General features: G+C 45.4%; 2 protein-coding genes across 3 annotated transcripts in view; both read right to left on the bottom strand.

The window, feature by feature from the left end:
- Nucleotides 1–21: 21 nt before the first annotated feature.
- Nucleotides 22–7,351, bottom strand: KLHL11 (kelch like family member 11). The gene is made up of 2 exons (XM_026654660.1): nucleotides 6,867–7,351; nucleotides 22–5,381 (listed from the first exon to the last, which is right to left on the bottom strand). Exons 1-2 carry the CDS (start codon nucleotides 7,349–7,351, stop codon nucleotides 3,803–3,805), a joined length of 2,064 nt encoding a protein of 687 aa, XP_026510445.1. The 3' UTR covers nucleotides 22–3,802.
- Nucleotides 7,352–9,218: 1,867 nt separating this feature from the next.
- ACLY (ATP citrate lyase) overlaps nucleotides 9,219–17,728 on the bottom strand; it is a 35,932-nt gene continuing 27,422 nt past the window's right edge. For both annotated transcript variants that reach the window (XM_024193447.3, XM_024193448.3), the window contains 9 exons: nucleotides 17,310–17,437; nucleotides 16,975–17,068; nucleotides 16,100–16,254; nucleotides 14,440–14,590; nucleotides 12,243–12,386; nucleotides 11,651–11,764; nucleotides 10,817–10,899; nucleotides 10,455–10,531; nucleotides 9,219–10,076 (listed from right to left, as the gene is read on the bottom strand). In XM_024193447.3, the coding sequence (XP_024049215.1) occupies nucleotides 9,982–10,076; nucleotides 10,455–10,531; nucleotides 10,817–10,899; nucleotides 11,651–11,764; nucleotides 12,243–12,386; nucleotides 14,440–14,590; nucleotides 16,100–16,254; nucleotides 16,975–17,068; nucleotides 17,310–17,437 (1,041 nt within the window). In that variant the 3' untranslated portion in view covers nucleotides 9,219–9,981. The remainder of the gene's footprint in view (nucleotides 10,077–10,454; nucleotides 10,532–10,816; nucleotides 10,900–11,650; nucleotides 11,765–12,242; nucleotides 12,387–14,439; nucleotides 14,591–16,099; nucleotides 16,255–16,974; nucleotides 17,069–17,309; nucleotides 17,438–17,728) is intronic.

Genomic DNA, 17,728 nt, shown 5'->3' with positions numbered 1-17,728 from the left:
AGCATATGGAAGACCACAATAATAGAGAAATAAAAAACTTTTATTACAACAAAACATTAGTACAATGTTTAGTTTCAAGGACTTAAATATTACAATATTCTTTGTTTCAAACAGAAACTCTACTTTACCTTACAGGAAGCAATGTAATTCTTCCCGGTATGGAGGGTACTGCTTATCCAAGCAATTGCAGAAGTGAACAGCTGCCTTATAGGTCATGGGATCCAGAGTGATGTGGATCCATGAGGAATATCTAGGACTTCTAGTTATTTCTACATTTAACATTCATGTACTTTATAGGATTATATCCTCAAGAGTGCTTGTATTAGGAAGCTTCCCCTAAACTGGTTATATTAAAGATGATTATCTTCTATTTGAGAAGTGGCTGAAAATAAAGCTAAGCCATACAAATACACTTATATTAACTGGGTCCTTTACAAACAAGTCTAACACTACAGTATACTATTGTAATTTCAGGTCAAAAGGCCCTTAAACTTTGTTAATCTGCACAATGCAGTCTGCCTCTAGTAAACTTAAATATACATTGACGCAATAGTCCTGTTATTTTATTGTTTACTGTAATGGAAAAATAATTTGGGGATAACATCAATAAGCAGTAGCAGAGAATACTTAGTGCATTTAAAAAGATGGCATATATTCTATATGTTTGGGGTGGTGTCTCTCTAACTTTGTGCAGAGAAGTATTAAAAATACATACAAAACATTTACTTACTAATAGACCATTCAGGTTGTTATAAAATACTATGTACACATATGGCACCTAAAAAATGATTACATTGCCAGTCTAGCTGGTCAGAGGTTTACGCTACTTCACTAATATTTTGAACAGAAAGATAGGACATAGAACATGCATTTCATGGCATGTGTTTAGTACAGCAAAAAAAGATACGATTGTCTTAAACAGCAGAATAGTCTGAATATTCTACCTGATTTTTTTCTTAATGAAAGACAAAGATAGGAGTCAGTTTAGTTATCCTTATTGGATATAGGTGTAAGATTCTTGTTAGTTTAACTACCCTGCTGTAACTATAGCTGAAGAGTGTACATGTACCACTACACTACGCCAATCAAGGGCCACAAGGAACTTGTTAAATGGCTGACAGGTTAGTGGACTGAGCTAGATCCACAGTCAACACACATTTAAGTTTTCTACATCTTATAACTACTACTTTGTGTACAATGGGCAGTTAGACTTTTTGTTTAAAAACATGTGCGCAGATGCCATTGAGCCACATAAGTTCAATGTAAAAAAACCTATTTAAAAATGAAGAGGTCCCCTGGAACTGGCATAAAAAAAAAGACTGCTGTGAAATTGACTACGCTCCATAGTGCCCATCACTCATCATGCAAACTGAACACACTGGAAGGGAGATAAAGTGCATCACACGATAAACCAGGGCTGGCATTCACAAGTTAGACCACCCGGGCATGAAGTTATTTTTACATCTTCATTTAAGAATCTTAAGATCTCTAAGATGTACAAAAGCCAAGTTATTTCATGGTAAGGGCTATTATTAATTTTTGTTATAACCAAACAAGATCATGCTTGTGCATCCGCTGGCCTAGGTTGATCTATGGTGATATGCAACCCAAAGATTTTGTTTAGATTGCAATTAAAATATGATAATCGTGATATTTTACAACCAAATGCTCTATCAGTGCTGTTGATAAACTACATTCATCAGCACCTTGCCAAATGAGTTCATGCAGGTCTTTCAGAGCCAACAACTTCTGGATGTCAGCCTTGAACTTGATTTCCCCTCTTGAACAGGTGAGGCCTGCGCCTTGCAAATTTTGACCTGCCCGCTTGCTCTTGCAGCGTAATTCGAAAGCCAAGTAAAATCCAACATGATGGTATTAGCACATGATTAGACTGTATCTAAGTTGTTACATTTTCATAGTAATTTTTACAAGCCTGGATTAGTCTGAATATTACAGCAAGGCAAGTTAATGATACAGAAAATGTCAAGTGAATTTCAAGAGGAAATATTAAGGGTCATATGCAAGTCAGAAAAACCTGTACACATCATGCAGTTGAAAGACTTACCTAGTATTTCAGACATGATCTAGACTGCCTGCTGAATTGGAAAACGAGACGCGTCAGTTCAGAAAGTTAAACTTTTAAAAAGCGTAAAATGTTTAGAAGAGCTTTCCAAAATTACCTGCCCCCATTTAAGATGACCATAAAACGAACAAGAGAAAGTAAGCAGCTTTCTCAGCAATGGTCGATTGTGTGGATGTTTGGGATACCCTTGTTACTACTCCTTGCCTCTCCCTAAGATCCCGAGTTAGGCCTACAGTGGAAATAATCCAAACAGTTAAATAAAGAGGAGGTAGAAAGGACAATGGAATTCACAAGAAATAATTGAGAAACTTTTGCGATGAGAATAAGGGGAGAGGGCTTAGCTGGATGGTTACTTCTGGGCAATGATACTTCCATGGGGCAATGTGTTGGATATTTCCCTTAGAGAATATTGTATTAAGTAATCTAGAACCAACATGGCCCTATTCATAAAACAATCTCAGATGTCAAAAAATTAAATAGCTTAATTTCACCCCAACCGTCTATAAATGCTGCAAACAGAATAAATGGAGAATTCAAACATTTGAAGACTGTGCAGGCTTAAGATCACTAAGAGCTTCTTATTGGCAATTAGATTTCAAGAACTGATTGTTCCACTTCAACAGAAACACAAGTGCTAATTTGTCAGGGAAGAGTGGCGCTGCTACTCTTAAGTTTATAGAGGAAAATATATCGATGGCAAAAAAGTATTGATTGTCAAAGGCAGGCTGGATACAGGTTCATTTTTCAAACTCTTACTGGAATTAAATGTGTGCCATGTTCGGAAAAAACCTTCAAGTAGCTCCGTTTTTAATATCCCGCTAGGAAATAATTTTGCTTTTAGTAATCCCTAATGTCCTCAGATATTTTAGAAGTGGACAGTTACTTTTTTACTGTTAACATTTTTACTGTTTTCACTCATTTAATCAGGTTGATTGTTTGTCTAAGTTTCTAATCAAGCTGACAAAGAAGAGACCCAGAAACATGAAGGATGTCCAGATAGTGAAATCATCCCAAGTGCTGTCTCAAATGCCATTTTAGTAAGTCTCTGATGTTTTACCAATCACTTGTTACAAGTAAACTCTGGCATTTCTACAATATACAGAAACAAAGTATTTAACACACAGAGAAACCTCCTGAAGTAATTTTATGAAAAAAGATTGTGCTTTTATTTTTATATAACAGGTATTCCTAACTATTGCATGTGCCTTCAGTTTTGGAGAACTAAGTGCACGGATGCCAATGGTATGTGAATTTCAGCTACTCAGGAGAAGAGAAGCTAAAGGAATATCAATATGTAAGTGCAAATAAAATTGGTGCTTTAAGAATACAGCTGGAGTTTGTTTTTTAAATTGAAGGAATTGTTGACAGACTAACTCCATATAAATCCTTGAAAATGAGGGTTGGACAAGAGAATTAACAGATTCTGCATCAAATTTTCTTAAAGTGTCAGGCATTTCATCACATCCCCTTAATAGGAATTTAGTTTTCCTGGGCTACTGTATGCTCTTCTCAATGATATACAAGAGAGAGGGATTTTAGGTGTTTGTTAACTATTTCCCATCCTCAGTATTTAAGTAAAGATGTTACTTTTATGCATCAAACCAGCAACCAGTTCAGTTATCCAAATCCTAATATACGATGGCAATGTATTGAGCCTTACAAAATAGATAGCACCGTATTTCTTAAACCAGGTTTATTAGAGGAATGGTCTTCCAGGAATTAGCACTCAATCTGTGAGCGAGGCATTCTTCGCAAGCTTAAAGAATGCCGATGTATTTCCTGCAGCTGCCGTATTCTATCCTTCTGCCACATCAAATTTTGCGGCATAGGGTATCTTTGTGTACCATGTAAGCATCTGAATGGGATTCTTACATGGCAGGCTGTTGCTCTACAGCGAGGCTGCGGCATGGGAGGGAGAAGCATCCATCGCTTTCTCTCAGCACAATAACGGTAGGCCTCTTTTCTGTATTGCTTATCTATATCATCACTGTTCTTCCACCCACCAATGATGAAAACATCATCTTTAAAATAGCAAATGGCCGCCCCTTCAATGCTAAGAACTTCTGGAGGTAAACTTTCAAGAATCTCTTCTGGTATTCTGCCAGAGATCTTTCTCTTAGCCTCTTCATTATCTATGGGGTAACTCTTGGGGCAGCATGATGCTGTCTGGTAAAAGTTTGTGTTGGCAACAGACATCTGAAAAGAGCAGTAGTTATCAATGAGTGGCAGAGATTCGATGTCTTGCCAGTGCCTTGTCTCCGTGTCATATCTGGTAATGACTGCCCTTAAACCATCTTCACTATCATCAACTGGGGTTCGAGCAGCAATGTAAACAAATCTATCTTCTATGGTGACTGCTTTGACATCACGAAGGATCTTCGGGGCTGACTCCAGGTTGTGCCATTTGTCTTGCTCGGGATTGTAAATGGTTACATCTTTAAAGCCAGGACTGAAGTTACCATGTCCACCAATACTGTACAAGTTCCCCTTGACTTCAGTGAGGCCAAAAGAATGCTTTCTGGTTATTAGATGAGAGACTTGCTCCCAGACATTTCTGTTGGGGTTGTACTTTTCTACAGTCTTGGCAAAGCCAGGTTCCATGGAGCCAGCCACATAAACATATGATTCTGTAACAGCAACAGCATGTCCATCAAGGTGATTATGTATGTGAGGTAAGTTTACCCACCTATCTTCATCAATGAAATACCCCACACACTCACTTAAATAATCCCCTCCCTCTGACACACCACCGATCACCATGATGACATCCATGTTCTGCCCATAGCGAGGCAGCAATGCTACAGGATAAGCAGAATGTTGTAAATTACCAGACTGCAAGTTCTCAGCCCTCAGGGCATGATTTTCCACAGCTTCAGACACTAATTTAAGACAGGCTTCATTACTGGATACTAGCCTTTCAGATTTGACATGCCGGGTAAGGTAAGTGGGTTTCATCTGAGACAGTCTGAGCAGTTTAAAGAGTTCTTCAAAGTACCTCTCTCTTTCGTCAGCGTTTCTCTGAACCCACTTTAACACAGTCTCAAAAAGAACTTCTTCAGAGTCCACTGTGATTTCCAAGTCTGAAAGCCAGTCTCTGATGAGGTGAAAGGGTAATGTGTAGAACTCTTCATCTTGGATAACTTTGCAGAAGTTCCTTCTTATCATGTCTGCGGCTTTCAGGGCAAGCTGGTTCAAGGAATACATATGAGCTAAGCTATGAATAGCCACACAGTTGGAGAGATTCAGTTTTTTCTTCAGAAACTCTCCACAGAATTCCTTTAACCGCATCAATAAAAACCTGAAGAGCAAACAAAGATGAGTTAAGACATGAACTGAGGGGAGTGAGGTTAAATCCAATCATATATCTTTAACAAAAATGTGTTTATACTGCACAACAGCCAAGTTCCTGATGTACTTTAGGAAGTCAATGTTACATAATTGTTCTTTTAACAGCTCCCTTTAGCCATCTTGTAGCCTACAGATACATTCAAGGACCGCAAGCCAAATTGCAATACTGGCTCTGTTTACTAGGTATATTAACCGCTGATGGAATGGGGGCACCTATTAGATCAGTGCATTTAAGTTCAGATGCCTCCAACTAGTCCACTGTAACCTCTAGTGAATTATCCCCTAAGGGAGATGAATTTGGTATGTCCAATCTCCAGGGTGCAGCTCAGGGAAGCTCTTTGGAGGTTAGGAATGCTGTGCATGACGTGTGCCCCCTCCCTGAAGGGAAGCTTTGATCCCTTCATCTTCAGAGAATTCAGGAGCTGTAAAATTTGGCTAATTACGAGGGTACAGAGATGAGAATATGGGATAACATGATCCTGCTCCTATAGGAAGGACATAGGACTCAGGAGAGCATGCCACTGCTCCACCCCCACTACTGGTCATCCCTTCACATCTCCCCTGCCAGCTCCAGCATCCTCCCCCCCATTCCAATGTAACCACTTTATGAGTAGCTGCTGTCCTCCAAACTCCCTGTCTTGCCCACCACCTCCAACCCACTATTTCTGCACTTCACTTACTAGCCACCTCCATCACCTTCTCTCCCTTGCCCCTTCACCTGCGCGCCTGTACTACACCAGCTTTTACCTTTCTCCACTCCGCCTCCCTGCCACCTCACCTGTCTCCCCCCCCCACCCACCACTCTAGCTACAAACAAACCAGACCACTGACTAGGGTGACAGATTTAGCCTGGCCACCCCAAATTTGAGTGCCGCCCCATGCTGCACTAGATCAAAACGCCACTCATTGAAATTTGGCGCAGCCACCCCTTCATCTGACAGTGAAATGGCCAGGCCAAGTCTACCACAGGCCTATGGGGAGGGGGGATGGCAACACACTGAAGTTTTATGGGGGGCGGGGGGTGGGAGGGAAGATTGCCTTGGGCAGCCTCTAGCCAATCTCTTCCCTCCATTCACTTGTCAGCCGCCACCTCCTTCCCCGCGCCCCTCATCTGTGGGCCACCTCGGCCTACCCCAGCCCCGCCCACCTCAGCCCCCGGCGCCTGCACTTCCCCCCTGCCTCCCCCACCTTCTGCCCTGTCCCTCCCCTCACCTGTCAGCCACCCTGGCCCACCTCCACCTCCTGCCCTCCCCGTCACCTCTCGGCTACCACGGACCACCTCCTCACTTGTCGGCTACCCCGGCCCACCCCTGCCCTCCCCCCCGCCCCAGGCCCGCCCCACCTCCCGCCCCCCCCCCCCCCCCCCCCCGCCCCAGGCCCGCCCCCTCACCTGTCGGCTACCCCGCCCCCTCCCACCTCCGGCCCGCCCCCTCACCTGTCGGCCATCTCCAGCACCTCGTGCACGTTGCCCGGGCTGACGCGGATGCTGCCCGTGTACATGAAGCCGACCACCGCCTCCACCGTGTCCGGCTCGGGCCCCCCCTCCGAGCTCCACTTCCGCAGCTCCACCCGGCCGGAGCGCGACTCGGCGAAGCCGCCCGACAGCAGCGGGGTGAAGTAGTCGGTGGCGGCGGCCAGCACGGAGCGGTGGGCGCGGACCTCGCGCAGCGGCCCGGCGCCGCCCCCGAAGGCCAGGGTGATGTCGCAGAAGAGGTCGCGGCGGCGCTGCTCGTTCTGCCGCCAGGCCAGCTCGCTGCAGTGCGCCGGGCACGCGAACTCCTCCGCCTCCGGCTCCCCGCCGCCGCCGGGCCCCTCCGCGCCCGGGCCGCCGCCGCCGGCCCCCTCCGGGCCCGCCTCTCCCGCGCCTTCCCCCGCGGGGCCGGGCTGCGTCTGAGGCGAGGCCGCGGCGGCCGCCGCCATCTTGCCCGCTAGCCAACGGCTCCCAGGGGCGCCGCCGGAAGGACGTCACTGAACGTGCGCGCAGCCCGACAAGCGGCGGTGGCGCGCGCGCGCGCGCGCCGCCTCACGCGGGCGGTCAGCGGCACGCTGACGGGGGAGGAGCTCTACGCGGGAAAGCGGCGGGCTCGGCTCCGCCCCCTCCTCGCTTTCTCCTCAGGGAGTTCTAGAAGCAGGGAGCGAGAAGAGGCGGGGTCCGCCGGTTCGAATCCCGCTGGGGACTCGGGCGGGGGGGGATGCGCGCGCATGTCCTCTTGCCTCAGTTTCCCTCTGTGTAAAAGGGCGCTAAGTAGGTTGGAGGTGTGTGGCTTTGCCTCACTGGCACGAGGAAGGGGCAGATTCAGGTAGCGTGGTGGGAGCGGACAGCATCCCCCCAGGTCTCCTTGGTGGAGGGCAGCCAGGCGCTGCCCACCCTCAGTGGCTCCTGTCACGGCAGGGGCCCCTCTCCCCCATTTCTGAGCCAGCAGGTCCCTCCCACTGAGCATCCCGCCCAACCCTCCTACCCCACGATGGGGGGTGGGCTCCAGCCCTCCCCCTTGGCAGCAGGCCCGTGGGCCTCCCCTGGACCAGGCCCGTGGGGCTGGCGCGCCTGAGGAAAGTCACGCTGGGGCCCTGCTCTGCTCCCCGGCATCCTCCCTGCTGGAGACACAAGCAACAGAGGCAGGTAGGACTGCGCCTTCGGCGCACTGGGCTCTGGCTGCATGGGGGGCTGGACAGCGAGGGCAAGGGGGCAGGCTGGTGGGGGCCGAGGCTCTGGGCTAAGGGCAGCAGAGATCCTAGGGCTGGCTGGGATAGGATAGCCTCGTCAGTCCAGACACATCACTTCTCTTGCACCTGGAACCTCTCCCACCTGCAATACGCAGGCTGCAGGCAAGTGGCACGGGGCTTGGTTTATTAGAATCCATTGTGTCACCTCTGAAGTAATATTACAAAAGATACATCCAGCCGAAGTGTGATTTGATAGAGGTTCCCAAATAGGGAGACCTGTCTTACAGTGTGTATCCCATTGCTGGGGAATCCAGTTGTGTAGACAGCACTTGCTGTATCTGTGCCAAATGCTACCTACCTACGGTACCCACCGGTCAAAGCTCAAGTATACCTTTACCCATAATCTCATGCAGCCTATCAAGCCCGAGGGAAGTTTTGAACCATATTCTCCTCATTTCAATTTCTCTCTCTCTCTCTTCGTTGGGGAATTTTGCAGCATAGGGTCTTTACTAGGATGGCACAAGGCATTACTAATTTTTCTGTCTTCAGGATGTACTTTATTTATAGTGCAGGTGAGTTGAGAGTTTACTTTTGTCACCATGATTCAATCAACTACAGCTCATCTTACTCTAAATGACTTTAGACATTGGGATTATTAATGCAATACGATATAGCACCCCAACTTTCATGCAGTGTTACTGGAGCATTTATACATATTAAGTCCCTTAATTAAGCAAACTGCAGAAAGGTATGTTGACCTTTTCCCCCTTGCATCTTAACTCATGCTGTAAGATCTTGCCCATTTCTGCCAAGTTTATCCAGGTACTTATATATTGTCCCCAGTAGCTTATCTCATACACATGACAAAAAACTGCTATGATTTTGACCATTTGCTGCTACACATTAAGGCCTAAACTTTCAGAAGTGGCTACTGATTTGGGGTGCCCAATTGGAGACACTGAGGGCCTGATCTTCAGAAGGAAAACCCGAAGAAAGAGAGTAGACATAGATCTGCAGAATGCAGGTTACTCAGTGTTTTAAAGTATTCTATTTCCCTGTGTAAAGTAAGATTCAGTACAAACAAATCTCAAGGTGCCAGCACTGAAAATATACAAAATCCAGCTAAAAATGATTAATGTATTGTTTATTTAAGTTAGGTTACAATAATATAGAGACAAGTAGGATTATTATAGCAACTATAATTAATGATAATGTAGGGGGCCAGCGATTCCTGTAAGTAATGTGGTGGCCGTGTAAATATAGAAAATGCAATACAGGTAGTTTCACAGTTTTACCAAGAGTATATGTTACAACTTTACATTTTAAATTACTACACCAAAGTTTGAATGGCATTGGCTATATCAGCAGTGGTCCCACTACATAGGATATTATTGGGCGGTAGAGTAAACACAGAGCAAACAAAGCTGAAAAACAACCTACGAGAGAACCCCAACCCAGAGCTGATGGGTAACAATATTCTTCAGGTTTTGGTTCCTCCTTTTGTCAGGAAGGTTACAACTTATTTTCAAGCTAACATGTCTAGTTCTTCAAGTCAAAAGCAGCTGTGTCCATGAGCAAAAAACAACCCCCCCTCCCATCTTAAAATCTTGTCAGAACACACACAAAATAAAACGAGTAGAAAAATTAAAAGAGGCTGGGGAGAAGAGACAAAGTTCAACTGCTTCCAAGCATGAAATACAGCAGGTAGCATATGGAATCTCACACTTTTGGTTTTATTTGCATCAGTTTCTATGCTTATAGAACAGCTGCTTTGCACAGTAGTTCTTGATTTCTATAAACCTATGGCCTTTACATTTAAGTCCCATATGTAACGGTCTTCCATGCAGGCGACTTGCTTCTCTGTTTTGAAGCAATGCTACTGGCTATCACATGGTCATGTGCTCTGGTAGAACATAGGAGATGTCATCCCACGGGTGACGGTACAGACCTTGTTTCAGCCTCTTCTGATCCAGGTAGTGTCCTAAAATGAAAGTGATTTTTACATGCAGCAATCCAAGTTTCCATTCCTCCCAGACTGACCTTGCCTTGAAACTTGTTAGGTCCCTTCCTGGCCCCACAAATGATCATTATATCCTGAAGCATGAGATCCAGTTACTCCTATTTTAAGGCATGACTACAAGCTCCAGGGGGGTGGGTGAGAATCCTAACTATTGTTCAAAAGTTACCCATTCAGGAGCTCTAACAACCCAGCAGATTCTCCTGGGCTGGGAGTGTGGCTGATGCACCACATGCAGTCAGGACTGGTGTGAAGAATTAAGGGGTTGGTATGAGCTGTCTTTTGGTGGTGATGATGGGGAACATCACAATAATAGGGCTTTTGGGTGCATGTGAAACTTACCAATGAACCCCATACTTCTGCCAAGCACGAAGATGCCATTGAGGGCTCCAATGTCGATATATTCATCTGCTTCTTCCCTGCAATAAAAGCCAAACAATTCTTGGGAACAGGGTGCTTGGTACAGTGGCTCCCAGAGCAGCTCTAAACCACCCCCAATACAAATTCAAGGCCCAGTTCTCCTGGAAATCTTCCCCTCGCAGAGAGACCAGGCTTCTGCAGGGTGCCGTGCCTTGCAAACGTCAGATGAACTTCTGGCCCCATTGGATGGCAGTGGGGAAACTCGCATCACATTAATGGCATCAGGATTGTACCCTCTCCCCCCAACTTCATACAGCAGCTAGAGAAGATATGTCAGTGTTTACCGGGTGAAGGAGCCACAGTTCCTGAGCACATCAACAAAGGCGACTCCAATAAAGCCATCCACATTCAGGATAAGATTTGGTTTCTGAAGAAAGTGAAAAATGTTAACTGCTAGTAACTCGCACTCATCCGGCAACTTTCATCACAAAGGGCCTTAGGATGCTTTAGAGCATTGGTTCTCAAAGTTCTGTACTGGTGACCCCTTTCACATCGCAAGCCTCTGAGTGTGACCCTCCCTTATAAATTAAAAACACTTTTTTATACATTTAACACCCTTATAAATGCTGGAGGCAAAGTGGGATTTGGGGTGGAGGCTGACAGCTTGTGACCCCCCCCATGCAATAACCTTGTGACCCCCCGAGGGGTCCCGACACCCAGTTTGAGAACCCCTGCTTTAGAGGCTGCATGCAATAAGGGACACCCAAACTTTGTAACGCAGAGGTCTAGTCTGTCAATCTGAATGATGGGGACTCCCCCCTCATCATCTGCATGCGGCTCTACCCAGTTCAAGGTGGACTTCTGCCGGGACCCAGCATCTCTGCAGACTACACCTCCTTATTAAATGAGGAGCGCAGTCACAGGCTACTCTGTAGCATGCTGTGGGCTATCATTGGCTGGCAGTTTGGCCTCTCCTGGTGTATAAGGCTCACTTCAGCTACAGCATAACCTGTAGCTGTGCCTGTCTCCAAGCTGGTGCTGTGTCTCTCTGGTTTTTATTAGCACCAATGCATTACTCCCTCTCCAGTTAAAACACAGAAACAAAACTCCAGCAATGACCCCAAAAGATTATTTTCTTCAAGGTAATAGAGAACAAAAATGCAGTGGGGGTGTTTTACCTTGGAAGTTGTAATTTTTTCTACTTCAAGTGCATAGTCCAGTAGTGGGGTAGCAGGAAAATGCTGCTTCACGTAGTCCTTGAGAATTTGAACTCTCATATCTGGGTTATTTATCTGCACGTTTAAGAACACATTATATTATTTGCAGTAACAGCCAGACACGCATGTAAGAGTGCACATCTTACTGTACCTATCAACTCAAATAAACCCTTTGTTTGAAGCCAAGGTAATTAAATTTTGTCCTTATAGGGCTTTTTTTTTTTTTTTAAATGAAATGTACTCAATTTAGAAATTTAGTTTTAAGTTTGTAAGGCCTGTGAATGGAGAAGACCAAAAACTGAACTGTAAGAGATGAAAAATGTTAAGGGCTGTCAAAGTAACTGCTTAAACAATGCTGAACTGCTCTCTCTACTGATGACATATCACCCGAGTATCCAAAGGCCACTTAACATACGTGTGTCAGTGATTTATTTTAAGGATTAGTCCAGAAACCACTTCTAAAAGTTGCCATCCTTCCTCCACTTGCTTTTTCTTCTATTCATTTTCCTCTCCCATTGAAGAAAGCCCTACTAAAACAAGGTAAGTTACTTACTGATTTGACCCTGTGTCCAATGCCCATGATCAGTTTCCCTTCTTTCTTCATCTTGTTGACGAACTCCATAGGGATAATACCACTGTCAAAGGCCTTACTGAACATCTTAGCTGCGGCATCCAGCGCACCACCAAATCGGTCTCCCTGTGCCCAGCATACATAAGTTGAACTCCAGCAAAGATTTCTACAGTAGCATGTTACAATAGGTGCATGAACAAGATCCCTTCTCCCACAGCACCCCCCATCCCCACAACAGGGACATTGTGAAAACAGGATTAGACTATGCAGGAGTCCGAGATAAAGAGCCAGCTGGGATTCATTGAACAACTGTAAACAACAACTAGAGATGTGACCTACTACCTCTAGGGACAAAAAGGCAAATAAGATTAAAAGGCCCATTTAATTCTTGGTCACTTCTGAGGTTATGTCTACACTACCGTGGGATCAACACTCCAGCGATAGATGCACCCAGGGTCAATTTAGTGAGTCTAGTGAAGACCCGCTAAATCGATGGCACAGCGTTCTCCGGTTGACCCCGGTACTCCGCCAGGAACGAGAGGAGTAAGGTAAGTCGACGGGAGAGTGTCTCCCGGTGACCCAGCGCGGTGTAGACACCGCAGTAAGTCAACCTAAGCTATATCGACTCCAACTACGTTATTCACATAGCTGGAGTTGCCTAACTTACGTCAATTTACCACAGTAGTGTAGACATAGCCTGAGACTCCCAATAAAAAGGGGCCAGTTAGTGCTAATAGTGATGGTATTTTTTGTGATGTAGACAAAAAATACAAAACAAACCTAGACCCAAACCCATTTCACATAAAGGAATGTCAAACAGCGGTCACTTTTTGGTCACTACCCTTCTGGGGTTGGATTTAAACCAGTGGAAAGGCATAACGAGTGGGGTTCCGCAGGGGTCTGTTTTGGGACCGGCTCTGTTCAATATCTTCATTAACGACTTAGATATTGGGATAGAAAGTACGATTATTAAGTTTGCGGATGATACCAAACTGGGAGGGATTGCAACTGCTTTGGAGGACAGGGTCATAATTCAAAATGATCTGGACAAATTGGAGAAATGGTCTGAGTTAAACAGGATGAAGTTTAACAAAGACAAATGCAAAGTGCTCCACTTAGGAAGAAAAAATCAGTTTCACACATACAGAATGGGAAGAGACTGTCTAGGAAGGAGTACGGCAGAAAGGGATCTAGGGGTTATAGTGGACCACAAGCTAAATATGAGTCAACAGTGTGATGCTGTTGCAAAAAAAGCAAACGTGATTCTGGGATGTATTAACAGGTGTGTTGTGAGCAAGACACGAGAAGTCATTCTTCCGCTCTACTCTGCTCTGGTTAGGCCTCAGCTGGAGTATTGTGTCCAGTTCTGGGCACCGCATTTCAAGAAAGATGTGGAGAAATTGGAAAGGGTCCAGAGAAGAGCAACAAGAATGATTAAAGGTCTTGAGAACATGACCTATGAAGGAAGGCTGAAAGAATTGGGTTTGTTTAGTTTGGAAAAGAGAAGACTGAGAGGGGACATGATAGCAGTTTTCAGGTATCTAAAAGGGTGTCATAAGGAGGAGGGAGAAAACTTGTTCACCTTAGCCTCTGAGGATAGAACAAGAAGCAATGGGCTTAAACTGCAGCAAGGGAGGTCTAGGTTGGACATTAGGAAAAAGTTCCTAACTGTCAGGGTGGTTAAACACTGGAATAAATTGCCTAGGGAGGTTGTGGAATCTCCATCTCTGGAGATATTTAAGAGTAGGTTAGATAAATGTCTATCAGGGATGGTCTAGACAGTATTTGGTCCTGCCATGCGGGCAGGGGACTGGACTCGATGACCTCTCGAGGTCCCTTCCAGTCCTAGAATCTATGAATCTATGAATCTAGAGATGAAAGGGTCCAATTCACACAGATATTTTCCAGTAGCTCTTAACTTGATCCAGTTTCATTAAATGTATTTCCCCAGCTACTCCTCATTAGTATTGGATTCAACATAAAGCCAATGTTTTAATCAATGACAGAGTAATTAGGGGAGGACAACTGACGAGACAGTAAGCGGGGCTCAGCCTTGTCTATGGCACAGGAGTCATGCCAAGTTCTGACTTGCTGCCAGGTCACTACTGCTACGGAGCGCAAGTAAAAATCGGATTGTATAGTAAGGAGAAAGACAATGTCTCAAATGTTAAATGCTTACAATAGTGAGAAGGCCTGAGGTGAGACTAGAGACCAGGTCTTTCCCAGCTCTTGCACAGACAATGGTGTTGTGGGCTCCCGATACGGCAGGTCCATGATCTGCTGTTACCATCAAACACATCTCAATGAAGTGACAGGCGTACTTTGGTAACCTGGGGGGTGGGGGAGGAGCAGAGAGAGATGGGTGACATTACCTAATAGGAAGAAATCAACATGGACAGACCATGCATCTCTATTTTATACCAGATAATGAGGCTCTCTCCCATCCACGCACTAAAACAAGGGGAGAGCTAGAAAGGAGATGCAGGATCAGACCTAATGTTGGGTCTCAGAGCCCAGAAAGTCTCCCTGAATTATCTGAGACTGCTAGGAAAAAAAGCTGGTTTTATACCTTTGCTTAGTGCACTCAATGCTTTGTACAGTGGTATATTTCTCAGATCGTCTAATGGCTGCAGCGTTCTGGCCATTTGATCAGTGATTTAAACCCAAGGGGAGTGAATGAAACGGACTATGGAATTTCTTTTCCCCCTATGGATAGCTATTTCATTATAGAATTGGCTCTCTGAGCTAAAGCCAAGATTTGAACCCAGGTCTCCACAGCTGAAAGCCAAGTGCATTTAACACCTCTGTGTCACAGAACCCAACCTTACACGCTGATGGAGGCCACCTTGGACATCCACTCATACTAGCATTCACTCAGTGTTAGCTGGGGTTGTCTTGGGTGTGTTGGAACGAAAGAGGAATTCTGTGTAAGAATATTTTATCAAGACTATCTGTTAGTGGATGGTGTTTGAGGGAATTACTGCAAGTAACATCTCCTGCACTGCACAGCAAGGACATGATTTTCAGAGGAGGTTGCAATAAAATGTGCCCAGAAAGACACTTGTTCATACAAATTCAGGTGTCTCGGGGCACCTGTCCATTTTTGTGGGCCCACTTGTTGTCCCCACCTTTGAAAATCTGGTCCCAAACTTGTATTTTCCACATCTTAACTGCAGATTATTTCCAGTTCACATCCAGATTCCTGGCAACACCAAATCCCCTTAAATCTGGGATCATTCAGCAGGCACATTTAGTTGGCTCACCTGGTGGCCTAGTGGTTTCACTCAACATTGTTATGTGGGAAACTGAGTTCTTGTCCCATTCTTAGTTCCTTGGCCACCTGGACTGGCTAGAGGTGAGAGTATTGTGCAGGGTGTGTGTGTGTGTGTCATCGTCACTCCGCCCCTCCTCCCCGCCGCCCCTGTCAGCTGGAGGTCAGGCAAGGAGGGGGAGTATCTTTGCCACTCAGAAGGTTCCCTGCACATTGGTAACAAATTTTATAGGCTCTGCAGACAGCCCTGTCCAGTCTTTTTGTGCTGAAGGATGGAGGCCATAAAACAGGGCCAAGAGAGGGGTAACAGAACGAACGCAGAGGGATTTCCTCAGTGCTCCACCATGTTTCTGGAATTCCCCCCCTCCTCAAAGTCAAAGAAGTGTATGTGGTCTTCAAACTCTGATATATTCTCAGAGAGAGCAGATATTGGGAGGGTATTTCCTGTACAATAGTCTCTCCTTGTTCATAAGGAAATACCAGAGTTACATCTGTGCCTAATCCCTATTAAAAATCAAGCTAAATTTGAAGCCAAAAGGAATCAAGAGCATCCAAAAAGCAGCCTCACCTCCTCTGAAACCAGAGCAGGCCCAGGACCCCACCAATTCCCATCTCCTCTTTGAAGACCTCGGTGATAGGCATCCCAGCATAGATCAGCTCCTGGCCCCGCTCATCACAGATGCTGGTCATGAAAGAAGCTGGTTTCCGGATCAGACCCAGCTCCTGAAGGATGGAACAGAAAGACGAGACTGATCCAATCCAGTTTAGAAATAAGGGACACCCTTCACCCCGGTTCTCCCTCCCCCCACAAACCAAACTGTTCTGCAAATGATGACATTGATTGCTCTTTACCCAACTCCAGTACCTGAATTAAGCCAAGAGGAATCGCTTTTCTCTAGTCCAATGCAGGGTAGCCTAACAGTGACTTGCCTACATTTTTTGGTGTCATCTGCTACCTGGTATAGAAGCTACATCCCCCAATACCCAGCTCTACAGGTAATATTATGGAGCCCATGCTTTAAGATCTTTGCATTATCCCAGCATCAAGACATTGCTCCATCACACTGCATTTTGTTGGTATGATGTTGCCCCGCTAAAGTCATGAGACTCCTGGTCCCAGTGAAAGTGGGAGTGAAACATCTGTAACCAGACTGTCAGGTGACAAAGCCATTGGTGGCAAACTGTGGGATGACTATCTTGGCACCATGCAGTCCCTATTGTCGAAGCGTCTGGGAGGTCTAATGGATAATTCCAGCAATGTACGTCAGAAGCTTTTGGTACCTGGGAATCACTGATAAGTCAATGGACAGCATCAGATGGCATGAGAAACATGCCTTCCCTCCCATAATAGTTTTATCATCTAAAATCTCCCAAACAATTTGAAATCCCAGCAAACATCCCAGCCAGCTCTTAAGTAACTGGATGGCAAGATACACAACCTACCCTTGCCCAAGAATAGTCCATTGGTACAGTGGGGGGAGGCACTTCCTGGGCTGGTTCGATCACTCCTTTGGAAACGAGATCTTCATACACAGACCTAGGCAGAGGGGGAACAAGAGACAGACATCAGCTCATTTTCAGTTCTCTAAGGGGACTCAAGTCAAGCAGTTCTGGTCCAAAATTCATATTATATATATTGAAAGACCTAGTATGAATAGAAGTGTTTTCACAAAACAAGGTTATCACATCTCCCCTGCCAGTTTAGAGGTAGTACCCCAGTGGTTTCCTATCCCCTGCAAACACCACTATGTTCATGGTGCCCTATTCATACCACTTACTGAATTACATCTCCAAGCTCATCAAAACTCTGGGGAACAAATACTCCAGCTTCTTTCAGGGCCTGGTTCTTTGCAACAGCAGTTTCAGAAGCCTGGTTGGCACAAGCCCCTGCATGGCCGAACTGCACCTATTAATGATGAGAGAAAGTACCAAGAGATCCAGTCATCTAATTGCTGATAAAGAGAGAGAAAATAGAGTCAGATATTGGATTAGAAACCAGTGGACTAAAGTAACGCCACAAGCTTTAGGAAGGAAACCAAGTTGACCGGAGATGAAGAAGTGGTAATGCACATGGTCATATCAACTTTCTATTCAGCTTCATTACTTCAAGCACTGGCACAAAGACCCTGACCCTCACTTGTTAATGCTGCAAGGCACAAAGCATTATCTAATCTGGAAGCTATATTATTACAGTGTG

Source organism: Terrapene carolina, unplaced genomic scaffold, assembly GCF_002925995.2.
Source record: "Terrapene carolina triunguis isolate 2854851 unplaced genomic scaffold, T_m_triunguis-2.0 Scaffold193, whole genome shotgun sequence".
Lineage (NCBI taxonomy): Eukaryota > Metazoa > Chordata > Testudines > Emydidae > Terrapene > Terrapene triunguis.
The sequence above is the reverse complement of the archived record's forward strand: the minus strand, read 5'-3'. Positions and strand labels throughout refer to the sequence as shown.

What these genes read in the sequence shown, in the direction of transcription:
- KLHL11 (XM_026654660.1), bottom strand. Translation starts at nt 7,351, where the DNA reads ATGGCGGCGGCCGCCGCGGCCTCGCCTCAGACGCAGCCCGGCCCCGCG. An exon ending in GTGCTGGAGATGGCCGACAG is followed by an intron (nt 5,382 to 6,866) that starts GTGAGGGGGCGG and finishes TTTGCTCTTCAG; the next exon opens with GTTTTTATTGATGCGGTTAA.